Source organism: Dreissena polymorpha, chromosome 1 (assembly GCF_020536995.1).
Source record: "Dreissena polymorpha isolate Duluth1 chromosome 1, UMN_Dpol_1.0, whole genome shotgun sequence".
In the NCBI taxonomy this organism is placed as follows: domain Eukaryota; kingdom Metazoa; phylum Mollusca; class Bivalvia; order Myida; family Dreissenidae; genus Dreissena; species Dreissena polymorpha.
In genome coordinates, this window is record NC_068355.1 from 12,056,971 (window position 1) to 12,078,817 (window position 21,847).

General features: G+C 35.5%; 1 protein-coding gene across 3 annotated transcripts in view; it reads right to left on the reverse strand.

The window, feature by feature from the left end:
- LOC127871219 (SEC14-like protein 2) overlaps window positions 1–21,847 on the reverse strand; it is a 47,360-nt gene that overhangs the window by 21,954 nt on the left and 3,559 nt on the right. For 2 of the 3 annotated variants that reach the window (XM_052413962.1, XM_052413978.1), the window contains exons 2-6: window positions 18,928–18,997; window positions 11,001–11,044; window positions 9,781–9,937; window positions 8,454–8,548; window positions 5,140–5,215 (exon numbers count right to left, since the gene is read on the reverse strand). In XM_052413962.1, the coding sequence (XP_052269922.1) occupies window positions 5,140–5,215; window positions 8,454–8,548; window positions 9,781–9,937; window positions 11,001–11,044; window positions 18,928–18,997 (442 nt within the window). The remainder of the gene's footprint in view (window positions 1–5,139; window positions 5,216–8,453; window positions 8,549–9,780; window positions 9,938–11,000; window positions 11,045–18,927; window positions 18,998–21,847) is intronic. The other variant, XM_052413969.1, reaches the window with a different exon arrangement.

Below are 21,847 nucleotides of genomic sequence, written 5' to 3' on the forward strand. Positions count from 1 at the left end.
TGGTTTAACAATTTGTGTTGTTAATTGTAAGAAAAAATCCAATTTGTTACTGACAAGAATTCATGATAAATCATCAATGATTCAAACTTTTAGGGCCCTTGCTACACTTTGGGGGATTGAGGCCGGTACCCTTAGAGGGGGAATTTCACGTTGTTTTGGGCAAAAGGGGTACTAGTATTTTAGAATTTTAGAAGATCTTTTCACCAACCATTCAACACTTAAAATTGCTATTTTTCAATGTAATTTAGATACTTATACATTTAATCAAATGAAAAATAGCACAATACCAGCTGGAAACATGGGTATAAAAAAAAATTGGAAGGGGGAATTTATAGCTGAAATAGGGGAAACAAGTATACTATTTTAAGGGGGAAAATGGGGCCAAAAAACGGCCAAACGAGGGCCCTGACTTCATAAACAAGAGGGCCTGAAAGGCCCAAAGTTGCTCACCTGAGATAACACGATATTATTGGGACAAATCTTCTGACCAAGTTTCACAAAGATCGGAAAATAAATGTGGCCTCTAGAGTGTTAACAAGGTTTTACTATAGCCATTTAAGGAAAATGCCCCGGCCCCTGGCAGCCATGTTTTTAAACCAACCAGCATCATTTTTGAACTCGTTCAAGATATTATCAGGATGAATCTTCTGACCAAGTTTCATGATGATCAGAAAATAAATGTGACCTCTAGAGTGTTAACAAAGTTTTACTATAGCTATATAAGGAAAACAGCCCCGCCCCCCCCCCCCCCCCCCCCTGGTGGCCATGTTTTTCAACAAACAGGCATCATTTTTGAACTCGTCCAAGATATTATTGGTATGAATCTATGAAACTTGAATCTTCTGACCAAGTTTCATGAAGACTATAAATGTGGCCTCTAGAGTGCTAACAAGATTTTACTATAGCCTTATATAGCCATATAAGGAAAAAAAAACGCCCCTTGGCGGCCATATTTTTCAAGCAAACGTAACCGTTTTCGAACTCATCCAAGATATCATTAAGACAAATCTTCTGACCATATTTCATCAAGATTGGACAATAAATGAGGCCTCTAGAGTGTTAAGGTTTAACTAAAGCCATATAAGGAAAAATGCCCCGCCCCCTGGCGGCCATGTTTTTCAACCAACCAGCATCATTTTCAAACTCGCTCAAGATATTATTGGGATGAATCTTCTGACCAAGTTTTATGAAGATAGGACAATAAATGTGGCCTCTAGAGTGTTAACAATATTTTACTATAGCCATATAAGGAAAAATGCCCGCCCCTTGGCAGCCATGTTTTTCAAGCAAACGTTACCATTTTCGAACTCATCCAAGATATCATTGAAACCAATCTGCTGACCAATTTTATGAAGATTGGACAATAAATGTGGCCTCTAGAGAGTTAACAAGGCAACGGACAACGCACAACGGACGACAGACAAAAAGCGATCACAAAAGCTCACCATGAGCACGTTTTGCTCAGGAGAGCTAAAAAGAAATCAAAGTAGATTTTGAATTAACTACTTAAGCAATTTTTTAATAATAACGGAACAAAGAAACATAATTATTTTTTGATAGACATAAAATGGTACAAAAAGACAAACAATGGAAGCAAAGACAACAAGAAGAATTAACAATGGAAGCAAAGACAACAAGAAGAATTATCTTAAATGTATGTAAATACATTTCCTTTGTTTGGAATTCTTTGAGCAGACAACTTCTGCTGGAAGCAACCAACATTATGCATAGGTTTGATGGCATACAATCCTTAAGGATTACGGTGCTGTGAAATTTAAAAAACATGCTAAAAATGTAAATCGGATATAACTTGGCCATTTTGTATAATAAATATGTTATTGTGCAAGTTAAGAAATTGTTGCAAGGTTAGAAATTATTACTAAGTTTAGCTGAATGGGTCAAGTTCCCCCCGGGTACTACTTCCCTGTACCCCGTATACTTCAGTCTTCGAAATTAGCACACGCCCGATCGCCCGTGGCGAGTAAAATTACTGCCGGGCACATACAAAAATTCATGTTTGTGGCCCGCCGGGCATGTAAATTATTGAAGCCAATTGACAGTTTATAAACAAGAGTGCCAAACTGTCACAAGATACGCCCGTTTTAAGGTTTTGGACAACTTGATAACTTTACGATGACCCATATTTTAACTTGACCTACATATCATCTAGACACAACTTCTGACCAAATTTGGTGAAGATCGGATGAAAACTACTTTAATTAGAGAGCGGACACCATGCTTAATGCTTGAAATGCACTAAGTGACCTTGTGACCTAGTTTTTAACCCAACATGACCCATATTTGAACTTGACCTAGATATTATTTAGACACAACTTTTGACCAAATTTGGTAAAGATCGGATGAAAACTACTTCAATTAGAGAGCAGACACCATGCTTAATCCTTGAAATGCACTAAGTGACCCCGTGACCTAATTTTTGACCCAGCATGACTCATATTCGACCTTGACCTAGATATTGTCTAGATACATTTTCTGACCAAGTTTGGTGAAGATCGGATGAAAACAACTTTAATTAGAGAGCGGACACCATGCTAAATCATTGAAGTGCACTAGGTGACCCCATGACCTAGTTTTTGACCCGGCATGACCCATATTCGAACTTGACCTAGATATTGTTTAGATACAACTTCTGACCAAGTTTGGTGAAGATCAGATGAAAACTACTTCAATTAGAGAGCGGACACCATGCTAAATCATTGAAATGCATTAAGTGACCCCATGACCTAGTTTTTGACCTGGCATGACCCATATTCGAACTTGACCAAGATATTGTCTAGATACAACTTCTTACCAAGTTTGGTGAAGATCAGATGAAAACTACACTGCAACGCCGATATATCGCGGACCGGTATATGGCGCTGTCCAATATATAGCGCTTTGACTATGGCTCCCAAAAATTCGACGAGCATGATCACTAAATGACATGTTTTAATCTGAGAATTCGCTAACTTAGGCAAAAAACCGGTCCTATCTGGTATTAACACCCTATACTTCGCGGCTTACTATGGCAAGCAGTGAAGCGTGAAAAACAGTCGATAAGTGTTGTTTACACACGACTGGGTTTGTTTTTAACACTTAAGAAATAACCAATTAGTGTCATTGCAAAGGTAACTAGATGCAACTACTGACCAAGTTTGGTGAAGATAAGATTTATACAATTTGAATTAGAGTCCGGACAAAGTAAAATGCACTAATTGACCCTTTGACCTAGTTTTTGACCCAGCATGACCCATATTCGGACTTGACCTAGATATCAACTAGATGCAACTACTGACCAAGTTTGGTGAAGATCGGATGAATACAATTTGAATTAGAGTCCGGACAAAGTGGCGCCGTTGAAAATGCACTAATTGACCCTATGACCTAGTTTTTGACCCGGCATGACCCATATTCGAACTTGGCCTATATATCAACTAGATGCAACTGCTGACCAAGTTTGGTGAAGATCGGATGAATACAATTTGAAATAGAGTCCGGACAAAGTGGCCCCTTTGAAAATGCACTTATTGACCCTATGACCTAGTTTTTGACCCGGCATGACCCATATTCGAACTTGGCCTAGATATCAACTAGATGCAACTGCTGACCAAGTTTGGTGAAGATCGGATGAATACAATTTGAATAAGAGTCCGGACAAAGTGATGCCTTCCGCCCGCCGCCCGCCGCCCGCCAAGGGGTTTCACATAATACGTCCCGTATTTTATACGGGCGTATAAAAATAATCGTAAGCGGTTCTTGATATTTGCAGATCTATTTTTCAATTTTGCGAACAAACACCTTGCCGTAAGTTGTAAAACAATGAAATTCAATTGGTTTAACAACACGCACCTGCTTGCACACGTCATCGTTATTGTTTTTGACCGATGCAGTTCGGTCACATTCGGTTCTTATCGACGGTTTCTCTAGACATTAATCGACAAGATGCTTTTTGAATCGATCATTTCAATCAAGTAATAGGCTTCCGTTTTTTGTCAATGTAAACAAATGTCATTGTCGACATAGAGGCAGTATCTTAGGTATGTTGATGGGACTAAGCCCGATAAAGCACTTCCAAAATAGAAAATTGACAATGATTTAGAGAAAAAGGAAGCCAAAAAATGGTACGATGACACCAGAGAACGCTCTTTTCAAGAGCACTGGTGTAACGATTGACCGTCTTAATTCTAGTGATTGATTAGCTGTAATTGTATTCACTACTATTGAAACAAATGTTCTGCTTTACTATGTGTAGCATGTAAGTGTTAAAATGTTGTGATTTGTTATAATTTTGGTTAAAAAGTTTGGGCATGTAAAAAATATGTTGGGCATGTAAAAATTCTTAAGTAACTGGCCCGACTGGCATGTAACTTTTCAAAGCTAATTTCGAAGACTGTACTTTGAAGTATACTTCAACGGACACCAATTTTCAAATGATACTTTTGAGACCTCGGTATACTTACTGGTACCACATCTTTCATAATAAAAAAATTGGTACCAACATTGCTTTGGTACCCAAATTTTGTGTGGTACCCAAATTTTGTGTGGTACCCAATTTTTTTTGCATAATTTTTTCGTACCCAAAAGTTTCTTACCCATTTTTTTCTTACCCAAAATTTGTGTACCCACATTTTTGTCGTACCCAAAATGTTTGTACCCACATGTTTTTTGTACCCAAAATTTTCATATCCATATTTTTGTTCGTACCCATTTGTGAAAAATGTATGGGAAAGTAGTACCCAGGGGGGAACTTGACCCATTCAGCCTAAGTATATTGATAAACTGCCTCTGAATGAAAGGTGTTTCTTTGAATTTGAAAATTTGAATCAAACTTCTCATAAGATTGTGTGCCCTTGCTCTTGAAATTAGAATAAAATGTAATAATTCTATTGACATATACTGATATAACAAAAATTAAATATATTTGACATCTGTTTGAGTAATGTATCTCCATTATTTAAAAAAAAATAACAATAAAAGAAAACAAACAGACTTTTAAAATAAAATACCATCGCAACTTTATAGCTAAGCTTCATAAATGGTGTGCACTGAAAGCATATGTAGTGTTAAAATCAAAACAAACAAAACAAAAAGCCAGTTGTGCGTAATAACATCTATGATGTATGAAACCCCATACAATACCTGGCTTCCACATATGTTTTACTCCGATATTCCTTAAATCATATATGACAGTTATCTGGTCAAGCATCTTTCCAGTCTAAAAATCAAAGCCATAGAAGTGATGTTCATGCATGCAATCATTTAGAAAATATTAAATCAATTTGCTTATACAGTGGAATCCCTATAAACCGGACACTGAGAAGAAATTCTGGTTTAGACAGGATACCAGTTTAGAGGGTAAATTGACTATTTTAATTTCCGAAGGTCAATTACATAGTCTAATGTGAAAAAACACACGCTTTTAAGATGTCTTGTTTCCACTTGTCAAGGGACCCTAATTTTCAGAGTGTCTTGTCTGGTAACGCATGGTAGTTAAGTCCAGTCTCGTCACAATTGAACACCTTTTCATCAAACACATTCCTATAAGGTCACTTATTCTGTCCTTATAATTGTTCATATTTCATCTCATTGACTGACTTTTGTTGGGTGAAGAGTTGTTTTCCCAAGGCGACATGTACACAGATTTTTTTTGCACGATATCCCCGATTTGTTGGGAGGAGATTTAGGAATTTTTAGTCTTAGTTATCTTCATTGCCAATTTGAAAATCTAAATCCAAATACCACTGCTTCAAGAAGTCAGCAAAACACCATTTTATGGGACACTAATTTAGCAATTGTAATAAACAATTCAAAATTAAATAGTATTAAGCTTATTTAAATTTAGCACAGCTTCCTACATCAAAAACAAAACACACTCAAGAACCCTATGTTTGTTATCAGTAATAATAATCAGTATTATGACTTCTATTGATTGATATGTACATCACAAGCCAAGTCTCATTTAATTGTCTTGAGATTTTCACAGCTTGCACAATTTGTGACCACCTTTATAGAAGTTATGAGCATTTTCTGAAACCTAAACGAAGATTTGGAAACCTAAATGCGGACCCTATGTTCAAGGTCAAGATCAAAGGGGTCAAAATGTGTGTGTATGGAAAGGCCTTGTTCATATACACATGCATACCAAGGTTACATCTGAAGCAACATAGAAGTCATGAGCATTTTTTTGAAACTAAACGCAAAGTGTTACAGACAGAAAGATGGACGGACAGACAGACGGACGGACAGTGCGATCAGTATATGCCCTCCTTTGGGGGCATAAACATGGGACCGGACAGTTTGTACAGTTATATATGAGTATTCCAGTATAGAGAGAATCCAGTTCAGAGGGTTCCACTGTACCATTTTATGCATTCAAATGACAAGGGCAAAAACTAAAACAAGAGGGCCAAGATGGTTCGCTCCCCTTTTTGACAAGGCCTTGTTTATTGCTTAGTTGAAAATTCAGTACTCTAGATCATATTAGATTGGTTCTTTGCTGTTTACTTTTGCAGTGTGAGCATATAATTAATTCTGATTGAGTCCATTTGCATTTTTTTTTGCATGCAAACATTTGCAAGTAATGCTAATTGTACATGTGTTTACAAGGTTTTTGTAAGATTTGGACCTCGTTACAAAGACTTTGACCCCACATGACCCAATGTCTAACTTAGATATCATCAAGAAAAAATATCCTGGTAAAGTATCACCATTATTGAACCCAAACTATGGCCTTTAGTGTGTTTACAAGGTTTTGGTAAGATAAGATCCCATGACCTAGAATTACCCCCCACATTACCAAACATCAAACTTGACCTAGATATTGTCCAGACAAACATCCTGGTAAAGTTTCATCATTATTGAACCAAAACTCTCGCATATGAGGTTTTTGGAAGATTTGACCTTGTGACCTATATTTTGACCCCTCATGACCAAACATCAAACTTTACTTACAGAAATAAATATTATGACCAAGATTAATAAAATCTTAAACGAAATTGTGACCTCTAGAGTGTTTACAAGGATTTTGTATATCATGAAAATTTTGACAATCTAAGGGAAATAATTCTGGCATTTATTATGCAATTTTGCTCATTATCAAACTTGACTGAGATCTTGTGGCCATATAGCTTCTCAGCAACTTTGATAACGTATGCTTGAGAAATGCGAATGCTAGAGTGTTTACAAACCAAATGTGGACAGATGGATGAGGGACAAAGACAGACCCTAAAACCTCACCTGAGCAATCAGATGAGCTAAAAAGTGTGTTTTTTTCACCGATATGAGCCATTTTCCAACTTGTCCAAGATATCAATAAAACCAATGTCTTGACTAAATTTAACAATGATTAGGCAAACAAGAGCTGTCTCCATTGGAAGACATATGCCCCCGAAAAACGCTTTTTCGAAACCTAAACGCAGATTTTGAAACCTAAACGCGGACCGTAAGTTCAAGGTCAAGGTCAAACGGGTCAAAATTTGCGCGTATGGAAAGGCCTTGTCCATATACACATGCATACCAAATATGAAGAATACATCTGAAGCGACATAGAAGTTATGAGCATTTTTCGAAAACTCAAAGCAAAAGTGTGACGGAGAGACGGAGAGTGCGATCACTATGTGCCCTCCTTAGGGGGCATAAAAATGTGACTTCTAGAGTGTTCACAAGGTTTCTCTATAGTCATATAAGGAAAACTGCCCCCCCCCCCCCGCTGGCGGCCATGTTTTTAGACTGATTGGGACCATTTTCAAACTCATCTGAGATATAAATAAATTCAATGTTTCCACCAGGTTTCATGATGATTGGGCAAAAAATGTGACGTCTAGAGTGTTCACAAGCTTTTTTTACTATACAAATATAAGGAAAATTTCCCCCACCCCCCCTCCTCCCCTGGTAGCCATGTTTTCCAACAGACCGGAACCATTTTCAAACTCAACTCTCGTAACTAGAAAACAAATAATCTGACCAAATATCATTGTGACTTCTAGAGTGTACACAAGGTTTCTCTAAGGAAAACTGCCCCGCCCACTAACAGCCATGTTTTTCAACGGACCGTACCCACTTTTGAACTCAACCAACATATCATTAAAACAAACATTTTGACAAAGTTACATGAAGATTAGGCATGTAACTTAGACTTGTGACTTCTCCAGTGTTTACAAGGTTTTTCTTTTTTTTTACTTTGTGACCTAATTTTTGACCCCGCATGACCCAGTTTCAATCTCGATTAAGGAATCATTGGGACAAATCTTCTGACCAAGTTTCATGAAGATCAGACCAGAAATGTGGCCTCTAGAGTGTTTACAAACCAAATATGGACGACGGACGGACGGACAAAAACCGATCACAAAAGCTCACCTGAGCAATCAGGTGAGCTAAAAAAACAGGACTTAAATAATCATACATAGGCATCATTGTTATTCAGATTCAGCCCCATATGAAAATGTTTGAGTTACCTTTGCAGATTCCTCTTCGCATGTTTTGGCAATGGTTTCCATGACATGTATAAATTTTCGCATCAAATCCTGCTTTTTAACAGAACTTAGTAGTCCTGAAAAAAGTTAAACAAATACTTATGTAATAAGATTGCCAACTTTTCACAAAATATGCCTGTTTAAAGGTCTCTGTTACATCTGTGAAGGATGTACCAACCTATTTATCATTTTTTGTACAAATAATGACAGAGAAAAGAATTGATACAACAAAAAACATAGTAATAAAATAATTAATATGCAAACTCATGTAAGCTCTGCAAGTAAGTTACCTACACACAAAATTTCATCATATTTCCTCCATCAAAACTAACGTAACAGTTATTGAGTAGAAATTGACTTTATTTTTGGTAAAAGTGACCTTGACCATCATCAAACAGCTGAAATGCAATCCACATTTAGCTCTGCATGAACACAAAATTCCACAGCAATAAGTCCATTCAAACTCAAGATTTTCAGCCGAAACTGATTTTCTATTTTTAGCAAAAGAGGCATTGACCTTTACAAGGCCTTGACCTTAACAAGACTAGCCCCAAATTTAATCACAGGCTAGGTCTGCAAGTAAGCTATCTTCACGCAATTTCTGTATAGCATCTCCTTTCAAACTAGGTTAATTGAGAGGAAAACTGTTTGTTTACTTTAAGTAGCAGCGACCAGCACCTTGACTAAACCAGCCCAAAATAAAATTCCAAGCTAGGGTCTACATGAGACGCCTACATACACAATTTCAAAGTAATAATTCTCCATCCAAACTTAAGTCATTGAGTGGAAACTGTTTGTCTATTTTGAGTTATAGTGACCTTGATCTTGACGATGAAAACCAACACAAAGCACAAGTATGAAAACCATGGCCTACACACATCCACACAAGAACAACATATGGCACCCATATTTTGAAATGCATCTGAAACAGTTAAGACACTGGTAAATGATATAGGAAAGAACACTTGAGTACAATTATTGGAAAAAAAAAATAGTTTGGTCTTTAGCTGTCATGGTCAGAAGTTATCATTTATAAGAACCATTTAAGAAATTTGCACATGAAACAAAAGAAACTTATTAGAAGGCCATTCAAAAGTGTAAAAGCATTCTTTGAAAAGAATGTATACACAATTTTGAACAGACCCTCTCTCAAGATTGCCATCTAACATCTAGACATGCCTTCGCACTGGCTGCATTATACAATTAGCTGGTTGACATGTTCTCCTTAATCTTATAAGATAAAATATCAAATAAACTAAATTTGTTTTCCTTATTTTTGAGTTAGTTAGTTTACCCTATGCATATATACCTTTCATATCTACAAGGCCATATGGGTCAATATATATGGGACAGCCAGTTTTATCATGGCCTAACACCCCTCCAGTCCGGTACTTTTCAATCACTTCTATCCCCTCATAATTGTCCAGTATTGTGTCCGCTCCATTTGCCTTTCTCCACTCAATTGCCTGCAAATATAACCATTTGCATGCTGGGAAATACGTCGTCTGCAAAAATGTCATCTGCTGAATTTCTAAAATTACCTTCTTTTTTTTCAAAGAATACTATCAGAATAGCAAACAGTTTGGATCCAAACTGTTTGCGAAAACCTTCAAAATTCAGTTCCAGCACTGGAAGAGTTAACAAAGTTGTGTATATTTATTATCAGCTATTATCAGCTTTAATTTTAAACTATTTGAACAAGGTTTATTTGTTATTTTTTATAAAATGCTGATATTTTATACAATATTTAAATGTTCTTCAGATGACATTATCAATTTCACATACCCTCATCCAATATGATCTCATACATAAGTTACATAAAAATAACTCATGCAAATTAAATGCTTAAACTTTGATCAGCTTGTATGTTTTAATAAGAGGAACAAATGCATGACAAATTAGAACAAACTATACTGGTAAATTTGACAATAATATGGATTGACATGTTAATTCCACCATAATTTGCATTTAAGATTTGCTAAAACAATTCAAATCTATCTGGTTATGGTGTGCCTTTAAGCACATGTGTTAATGCTGCTGAAGGACCTCCAATACAGAGTTAAAGGTGCACCATAACATTAACCTTCAAGTATTAGCTATGCAGTTGCCTGCATAATTATGCAGATGAATACAGTTAAGCTTAACTTAACCCATTTATGCCTAGTGGACTATCCCATCCTTCTAAATTGGATCAATTTATTTCCAAAATTAGGGATATCTAGTATATTTATTTATATATTGGAATATTTCTTAAATAAATTCCTTTAAGCAAACAGCGCAGATCCAGATGAGACGCCGCATCAAGCCGTGTCTCATCTGGGTCTGCCACGTTTGCCAAGGCTTTTTTCTGGACGCTAGGCATAAATGGGTTAAGACTTACATCCATGAAGATTCACAGAGACAATTTGATTTTTGAGTAGCCTAACATGGGGACAGACTGCTGACATATAACTGGGTACATGTGAAGGAAAGTCAAGACTTATAAATTTTAGACTTTACATTGTTTTAAATACATATATCCATACGTACCGATCGCAACATTTTCTCTGCTTTCTTAACATCAAAATTCCTTGCTGAAATTTAAAGATAAGGAAAATGAATGCATTTTATACAGTTTCAAATCAAAATGCTTCAATACGTGTTTTCATAAATGACACATGAATGGAATAGAAAACAACCTGTGGGCATCACCAGCTACCATTTGTACGAAAATTATATAATTCAAGAGAAAACAAAAAACACGTTTCTTTCTCTAGTTCTTCTTTATTTTTTTGTGACATGTCCATATCTGTGAGAAATCACAAATACAAAGTACAAATGTTTAGATAAAATTTCATGAAAATAGTGCAAACCAATGACTTTAGAAGTTTTCAGTTTTAGATGACTTAGTGACCTTTTTTTCAATTCATGTGACCAATTATTGAACATAGAGAACATATAATTTTAACGTTATCTTATCACAACGTTTCAGAGTGTTAACTAGGCATCCCGCAAAGGCTAATCAGGGATGACACTTTCCGCTTTTATGATATTCATTGTTTCAAGATAATCTCTATTCTTAGCAAAAACCAAGTTTAGGCAGACTGCACAGGCTTCTAGGACAACACTTTACGCACATGCATTAAATACCCTTTTCACAGAGGGAGGCTCAAATATATATCAGACACCATCACACTGTAACTTAAGGCATAGAACTATTAGACTAATTAGGAGTATTACAAATGCCTTTTTGTGGATTGAGATTATTAACAGAACTCATGCAAATTGCAATCTAAATGTCAGCAATGTTACAAATGTCAAACTGTTCATTGAAAAAACACAAAAGAAATTAAGAAAACTATGCTGCAATAGTGCAACATGTCTATTTATATGCCTATTTATATGCTTATCTTTAAATGCTGGTAAAAGTTCACAAGACAATATAACTGTTAAAGCAAGAAATGTTGGTTACAAAATACTGAGCAAAAAACTATGGCTTTAACCATATGATATAGCTATTATCCAACATTTATTATGCATGATTAATTAATTTTATCAATATTTGTATGCTTTTATAAGGTTGTTGGTCCCAACATGCTTATGATGATCATGAGTTATTGTATTCCTTGTGTGTGCTCTATTCTGTTTACATCTGTATCATTAACTGATTTAGCTGAACTATTTTAAACATAAAGAACTAGAACTGGCGCGGCAGAGGCCGACGCATATCCCCACGCGGCATGTTTGACCAAGGAGCGCCCCAGGGTTGGTAATGGGGCCATGCATACCTGAGATTGTTCTAGTGCTAATAGTGTAGGAGGAGATAGTGGCCAGGACGGACACACGGCAGAGTTAACCACATAATAGATTTTGAAATCTAAACGCGGACCCTTAGTTCAAGTTCAAGGCCACAGGGGTAAAATGTGTACCAAATATGAAGAGACACAGATGTTACGAGCTTTTTTTGAATCACGGTTGCAGATTTCGTAACCTGAACGCAAAATGGAAAGGTGGTGTCCAGATACACATGCATACCAAATATGAAAGCAATATCTGAAGGGACACAGTAGGTATGAGCCTTTTTAGATTCGTGGTTGCAGATTTCAAAACCAGAACGCTTACCTCAAGTTCAAGGTCAAGGTCACAAGGTTCAAAAGTTCTATGCGCATGGAAAGGTGTTGTCAAGATACACATGCATACCAAATATGAAAGCAATATCAAAAGGGACACAGTAGTTATAAGCCTTTTTCGATTTGCGGTTGCAGATTTCGAAACCTGAAAACTGACCTAAAGTTCATGGTCAAGGTCACAGGGGTCAAAAATTGTATGTGCATGGAAAGGTGTTGTCCAAATACACATGCATACCAAATATGAAAGCAATATCTGAAGGGACACAGTAGGTATGAGCCTTTTTAGATTCGTGGTTGCAGATTTCAAAACCAGAACGCTTACCTCAAGTTCAAGGTCAAGGTCACAAGGTTCAAAAGTTCTATGCGCATGGAAAGGTGTTGTCAAGATACACATGCATACCAAATATGAAAGCAATATCAAAAGGGACACAGTAGTTATAAGCCTTTTTCGATTTGCGGTTGCAGATTTCGAAACCTGAAAACTGACCTAAAGTTCATGGTCAAGGTCACAGGGGTCAAAAATTGTATGTGCATGGAAAGGTGTTGTCCAAATACACATGCATACCAAATATGAAAGCAATATCTGAAGGGACAAAGTAGTTATGAGCCTTTTTCGAATTGGGGTTGGAGGAAAATCTCTGACCGGGCCTCATCCCAACCCCCATAACTTTTGACCCAGGAGTCAGATCAAAATTCCGCCACCCTCACCGTCGCACATATGCTCATAGCTATCATGTGTGTAAGTTTCAAGGTTCTTGAGCTAATAGTGTTGGTGGAGCAGGTGGCCAGGACGGACAAACGGAAGACGGAGATAACCACAATATCTCCACTTTTTCTCTGAAAAGCGTGGGGATAATTAAGTTGAACCAATATTCTGTTTTATATATACTTGTATTGCCTTTCTTAATTCTTGTCATTCCAAGGACTAACAATTTATCAGATTAGTTCCTATTAAAACAATATTTTTTAGACATACTGGTACATGTTTTTATATTTAATTTAAACTGTAATCATATATCTGTATAAACAGCCTTTGAAAATGTTCAACATACTTAGTAGTTTGCTTAAATGCTCAGTTTCACATTTAATACATGATCATATTATTTCCTTGTTCTCAAGTACAAGGACATTAACACCCTTGATCCTACTTGAAGTTACTTACAGCAACACAATGGTACTGACAGAAAAAGTCCTTAATGACTATAAATCATATGAAACTGTGAAAGTTCAACTGAGTTCCAACCAATAGTTAAAGGAGTTTAAACACAAATACCAGGAGACTATATATTCTGCACAGAAAAAGCAGACAAAGGGCCAGCCAATAATCCTTCTTTCTTTCTCTGCACATTAAGGTCATTAAGCTGTGAAAGTTTAACAATAGTTTTAAAAAAAGTACAAAACACAAGCTTTTGGATGTACATAATAATGTATGTCTGGGCGATCATACAAGTAAAATTTATACATGTGCGCATAAACACAGGTTATATTATCAACATTTCCATAGGTTTTAATTAAGGTAAAAATCTGAGTTACAAAAAGAAATAAGTAATTTCTTACATGTAAATTGAACAAAAAAGTAGTATACTCTCCTCTAACAGTAAGTAAAAATGTAGCACTTTTTGTGAAAATTGTGCTTACTGTATCTGCAATATACATGTATTGAAAAAAAATAGCCTAAATATATAACCAGTAACCTTCATATTACAGATGTAACATACAAAAATTTGGCCAACACAATAAATATCAAAACATATGTTTTATTAGGCTCAAAGATAAAATCAAAAACTCATTCGTTAAAGCCCTCAACTGTATCAAAAACAGCTTGTGGGACTATTAAACACCTTCTATAATAGCTCTAGTTAAAGGGACCTTTTCACAGATTATGGCATATTTTGAAGTTTGTCATTCAATGCTTTAAATTGATAAATGTAATCATCAGAACTTAAGAATTCCAGTTTAAAACAAAAAGAAAATTAAAGAAAACAAGGGCTGTTTGTAAAACATGCATGCCCCCCATATGGGCTCTCCGTTGTAGTGAGAGCCATTGTGTGAATATATTTTTTGTCACTGTGACCTTGACCTTTGACCTAGTGACCTGAAAATCAATAGGGGTCATCTGCCAGTCATGATCAATGCACCTATGAAGTTTCATGATCCTAGCCATAAGGATTCTTGAGTTATCATCCGGACACCATTTTACTATTTCGGGTCACCGTGACCTTGACCTTTGACCTAGTGACCTGAAAATCAATAGGGGTCATCTGCGAGTCATGATCATTCTACCTATCAAGTTTCATGATCCTAGGAATAAGCGTTCTTCAGTTATAATCCGGAAACCATTTTACTATTTCGGGTCATCGTGACCTTGACCTTTGACCTAGTGACCTTAAAATCGATAGGGGTCATCTGCGAGTCATGATCAATCTACCTATCAAGTTTCATGATCCTAGGCCTAAGCGTTATTGAGTTATCATCCGGAAACCATTTTACTATTTTGGGTCACCGTGACCTTGACCTTTGACCTAGTGACCTCAAAATCAATAGGGGTCATCTGCGAGTCATGATCAATGTACCTATGAAGTTTCATGATCCTAGGCCCAAGCGTTCTTGAGTTATCGTCTGACAACCACCTGGTGGACGGACCAAAAAAACGACCGACCGACCGACCGACATGAGCAAAGCAATATACCCCCTCTTCTTCGAAGGGGGGCATAAAAAGTACCGTATAAGTCCTTATTGACGCGCACTGCGCGTGTTTTTTCAAGACCCCTACGCGTTAAATTTGAACCACTTTTACCTATTCCTCACATTTGAACAGTGTAACATTTTCATTACCTGCCACTCACAACATTGTTTAAACCAATCGTTTGACATAGTCTGCTGCAGACCCGCTACATTGCGATGTCCAATTTAATGCAAATCGGCCGTGGATCCCATTTTATTTTTTATCGCCTTAAATATTTCCCCATAAAGAGACGCTCACCATTAAATACAGTTTGACCCGGTATTTCCCGCCTTCACTGCGTCTAGTTGATAAGTATTTATAGTGTGACAAACAATACACACAAACACTCAATACCATACAGTTGGCGTCATGGGCGTAAATGCACGTGCCACTCATGACAAGGTCCTTTCATGATGCCTAGCCCCCGAGTTACACGCAGTCCTCGAGAAAATGTATACATCAACAAAATATATAATCAATAATTAACATTGTAATTGGTAATTGCTTAACAGAAACATCGTACTCCTTCCGTTTTGTTTTAAAATTTTAAAAAATGCAAAATTATCATACGCGATCACGATCACCAAGTTTTGATACTACACACAAAAGTACAGATTTTGATAGCGCTGGTCGTTAGACCAATATCATTTGTTTGTCTGTAAAGGAAGAAGAAATAAAATGAGTCGCTAGCTCTGTGATTTATCATTCACCTGTGCTGACGACAATAATTATTATTACTGTTGGTTTGTAACCTACATAGTATACTCGCACTGTAGCATATTTACGGTGTCACTCTTTAATGGATAACAGGCTACATAAATCTTATCTTATGGTTCCGATAAATTCCGATGAACCCCAGGGGCATATGCGTCAATAAGGACATATACGGTAATCCACAACTGCCCGGGCTCAAACCACTTGGAATAAAATACAAGTGCATTAACCACTCAATTATTCCTGCTGACAAATTACTGAAAGTATATTATACTGTATATAAGCAATCATTGTAATGTCACAAAACATAGCAATAACAACAGAACTTTCCAAATGATACAATTGCTTTGTGTTTGTAAGCTTTATAATTATCAGGCTTTTGAATCAGCAATATATGCATATTTTGGAGCATGGTTCAGTTTTACCTTTTTCTTGCAAAAATTACTACAAAAAAAAGTGAAAATCTGAAACTTTTTTTTTTACTTGGTTAATTTATCAAACTTGAAATGGTTCCTTTAATAAGCATCTCAATTTGAAAAGAAACCCCTGAGACTGGTGCTTAAAAACTAGAGAAAATAAAAGCTATCCCCAGACTTTGTAACTTGAATTTGGTTTTTCCTATTATGCAACAGTTGTTCAGTTTCAAAACTTAAGTCAAAACTGTATTGAAGATCAACATTGCAACTGATTAACTACATGTAACAATACAGAAAAACAAGATCTAAATAGTAAATAACCTATATAGGATACCATGGTTCAATAATTATAAACATTTTTTTATTGCGTATACATGATTTAATAGTGCTGGAGGTAAATCAGTTGATAATGTTCATGTTTCAACCTTAGGAATGGTTGTTATACTTGCCGGTGGTCTGAAAGCCATGACAATTCTTTACATGCTCAAAATCTGCATAACTAATTATGTCTCAGAGGTAATTTTGCAAAATGTGGGACAATAATGTTCGTTCAATGGCATCTCTGCTACATGTATGTGCTTAATAAAACAGCCATTTAAAGATTGGTAGATAAAAGATTTTTAAAACATTTGTAGCCTTTGGTTTTCAACCATTTACATTATTAGCTTTTTGTATAAATCAGTGACATACGTGTCTATTAAAGAAACGTAAATACTCTTTAATCAATGAATATTTCGCAAAATATTTGGTAAAATAAAGTTAACCCATAAAAAAATCAGTGTTCCTCAATGCAATAGCATAAATTTCAACACTAGATGTGGTATGGTAAGATTTAACGAGATACAAAATGGTCGTGTTTAATTTTTGTGCGACAATATATTCTATGTTAAGTTCCCCCACGATATCCAAACATTTACAAGTAAACACAAGACTGGCTTGGCAGCATCCAAATAATGATGTATTCATGAAAACCTTGTCGTGCTTCCATAACTGCCAGAAGCCAATCTTGCGTTCACTCGTAATTGTTCATAGCTGAAAATTCACATTGAATTTATTTTTTCTGACACACAAAATCAAAACTAGCATTTGGTATCGTGTTAATATCTATGTTACATGTACCAGACCCATCTAGAGTTGAAACTTTGGCTATATCTATAAGGAAGATTGAAATTTTATTTGTCAACTTTATTTTTCAAAATATTGTACAAATTATTCGTTTATTTTGAGTGTTTTTGGTCTTTTTTTAATTTTATCTTTTATCAATGTTACCTGAATTTGCAACACCAAAGATAAAGATTCATTATTTCTTTACTTGCCCTTCCATTCAACTATGATTCCAGAAGTTTTTTTGCATGCACATGTCTACTTTCAAATAAACACAGAGGAATAACAATGACATGGTGATGTTTTGTTTTCCCCCAAGTGAATGAAAACCAGATCTTTTTGCCCCAATTAAAGTTCTGAGTGATATTCAGCTTTGTGTGTGTGTAATTGCTTCATATTACCATTAAAATGGTCACATGATGTTACACAAAAATCAAATTTTTGCTGTTTATTTGGCAGGTACAATAAGATCTGTTTTGAACAAGGGTAAGTAATATTTTTTTTAAGGGTATATAATCCAAGGGAGAAGCTATTATCTATAGAGAGTAAAAGGCATGGAGAGAAAAAAGTGGATATAGACATTTTCTCTTTAATAACTGTTTTCTGAACACAATGCTTGTAGATGTTGAGCTGATTTATGGTATGTGAGTGTACACACATGAAATACAGATATCAAGACTAGTGGGCAATTCTTTCCTGTTCATTGATTTTGACGAAGTTATGGGTCTATTTTTTCTCAAATACCTGCCCGTTTTCCAGAGTTTTTTTACACAACAGTTTCAGTTATATTGAACTGATTTTTTGTAAGTAGTATTCCTACATTAATTACATTAATTACAGATGAAGTTTCAAATGTGTTCCGTTCCATTGATTTTTGACAAAGTTATGGCCTTGGACTTTTTTTACACAACGCTTTCAGATATTGAGCTAACATTTGTGAGTTGACCTACATAACCTACAGATGAAGTGGGAGTTTGGTTCCTGTCCATTTATTTTTAGGTTTGTTTTCTTCAATAGCTGCTGTGTGGCTTAAGAGCGCAGTAGGTGGCATTGTGTTTCACAAACGCAGCTCTTGTTAATTATTATTTTGGATGCAGTATTTTGGCATAATATTACTACCTGCCTGGAAAACAGAATACTGGATGGACAGGCTGTGCAACTGCTATATGCCACCCTACCGGGGCATTTAAAATGCCCTAACATGTTATAATGAATGTACATTCAATATTAACACGTGAGCATGTGTTGTATGCCAAAACAATATCTTTTGAACACATTGAAGTACTAGAGAGGATTCTGGTATAAAGGATTTGCACTGTTTCTATCAAACATTTACATTTAAATATTGATAGTTTTTGTTATAACTGAAGATGAATTTGCAATATTACCTCTTAACCATCTCAAAAGAAACTGGTCCCCTTGCTTTGGCTTCAGATCATCCTTCACTGCATCTCTGAACTGCAAAAACAGGTAATTTAAAACTGCCATAATTACTCTAAGTTTTTGGACACCCCCTTTTTTGGCCAAAATAAATATTTTTTGTGACTCTACATTTTCGGACATCAGGTTTTGGACCATAATTAATGACTCCAATTATTCGGATAGTTTATTTTACAGGTATTTTCTGCCATTTTTTTCGCTAATCTGGGACCCTTTGATCATGGAGATTTACAACCGGATTAAGGTCATAAAACCTAGATTAGAATGCCCTGAGAGCGATGAACAATTACAATTGCTTTATTAGGTAGATTACCATGTATACCTGTTAGGGCTGTAACGAATACACTAGGTGACAAATACGATAGGTATCACGAATACAGGGTGGCGAATACGAATATTTATTCGCGAATATGAATTCAATGAACAAAAGTAATACTGACAACTTGACATGACATTATATAGTATGAAACTATGAGTATTTGTAAATTTGATTAATTGAGTACCATTGCATACTGAAAATAAGAAATATAACACTGAATAGAACTGCTTAAACTTTGAACACAGTTTTGAAACTTTTGAGAAAACATGATTAGTACCAATAACATCTTTGAGTAGAACAATTAAGAGTCAACAGTGGACACATTAGTGACAGTAAGTTGCACAATCATTGTAGTAAAGATAAACAAAAAAGAAATTCCATCTGCTAATCCTTTGTGTGTATGTTTGAGCATCAAATCACTCGTATTTACCTAAATAAACATTAAACAACCATCGAAAAAAAATTCAATTCAATGTCGTAAATATTCTCGTAAACCGGTGCCTGCCATTTTTGTTGATAACCCTTGTCAATTAAAAACGCACTTTTTACCAAAACACACATTTAGTGCACACTTAAAAGTGCGTTAATTCTGTGTTTTTTGTTAATATGTGCGTTTTCAGTGTTCAAAAGTGCATTTAAGTGCGCATTTTGTGCGTTTTTTCTTTTCAAGCGCGTTATTTTAGTGAAAAAGTGCATTTTTTTTTGTGTCACTTCATCTGTAAGTGCGCTTTTGAGTGTAGATGTGAGCAAAATGTGTGTTTTTTATCTAAGAAGTGTGTCTTTTATTTCAGAAGTGCGTTTTTTGTGTGTTTTCTTCATCTGTAAGTGCGCTTTTGAGTGTAGATGTGAGCAAATTGTGTGTTTTTTATCTAAGAAGCGCGTCTTTTATTTAGGAAGTGCGTCTTTTATCTAAAAAGTGTGTTTTAAGATTTACAGATGTGGGTTTTTTCTCACAAAAGTGCGTTTTTCTTTTTTGATATGCGTCTTTTTTAAGCATAAGTTAGTCTTTTATTTCATAAGTGCGTTTTTATCATATGATCTGTTTTAAACTGATGTATCTAAAAAGACACATGTTTAACACACTTCTTAAAAAGTGCGTCTTTAACAACCGTTTAGAAAATGTTGTACAGAAATTGAACAAGAAACAAAATTTTTGCAGGCTCTAACAATTTATTTGCATCAAATGAATAAACATAGACATATGCCCAGTAACCTGTTATAATGTAAGGTGCAGTTTGAATTCAAAGCGGTTACTGGTTGTGCATATGAACCTGTTTAATGTTAATATACTTTATAATACAATTTCAATGCATATAACATTGCTTTCGTTTTAATCTCAAACATTTCTCAAAATTTCCACCTTAATCAGACTGTGGGTAACTAATTAAAACTATTGAAAGTGTCAAAAATATTAAAAGGGCTTGAAAGTATCAATAATATTTCCTCAACATAAAAAATAAGTATTTGAACTTTCTTATACTGATATTTATACCCCAATACAATTAATGTCTACCACATTGACCATAAACATACATTTAAAAGGCAATTAAAATAATATTTATACTATTATTATTATTTGCTATCACCATTCAGCATGTAATATTTAAATATTCACAATTTAATATAATGCGTTAAGGGTGCTGTGTATTATTCAATAAATATTTTGGTGTTGAAATGACTGCCTTATCAGTATTTCTCAAATTATGTAATTTTTGGCTTAGACACAGCATGGAATCAGATAAGAGAATAGACCAGTTCACGCGTGACGTAACGCGCACCTGCGTGTTTACATCCGGGCTATATTGGTAGTCAAAAGAAAGTTACAATCAATGGGGAGAAATAGAGCATGATCAGTTATATTTAAACGATTATATTTAGATTTTATTTTTCCACATGCCAACAAGTTGTTCTACGTTACTGAAACAAATAAGATTGAACACAATGAATAAATAGATCAATTCCAAATAAAAAACATTTACAAATTAACCATAATGGTATTTGTCTGGGCAGGGACCTATACCCTGGTCCGGGAAAACTAACATGTTGACACATTAAATAAACATTAAATTAAATGCAATAGTTTTAATTTGATTGTTTGCATCAATCTTAAAATCGTTTAAGGCTTTGTATTCCGGTGTTTAATTGCCCCTTTGTTCTGCCTAATCCGATTATCTCGTTTTGATCAGATATTGTCCAGACCTAACAAACAACATGGTGTCATAAATCACACCAGGTGGCAGATGACAGTCTGGTCACTAAACGCAATTGATGATGCCACCTATGTCTTCATTCTGGTAATATTAAGTAACAGAGGCGTATCCAGAAAATTTTCAGAGGGGGGGCTCAACAGGGGAGGGTGCGGGAGGGGTGTCCCCTTCCTTCGTCGATTTTTTTTTTAATGGCACCTTGAAATGATGCGATTTCCTGCTATCTAATCAGCATTTTGCATGATAAAAGTGCATGTGAAACAAATAAGAACTTGAGTTCACACATCAAGTGTGACAGACACACGGACAGACAGACACACAGGGGTAAATCAAATGTCTCTC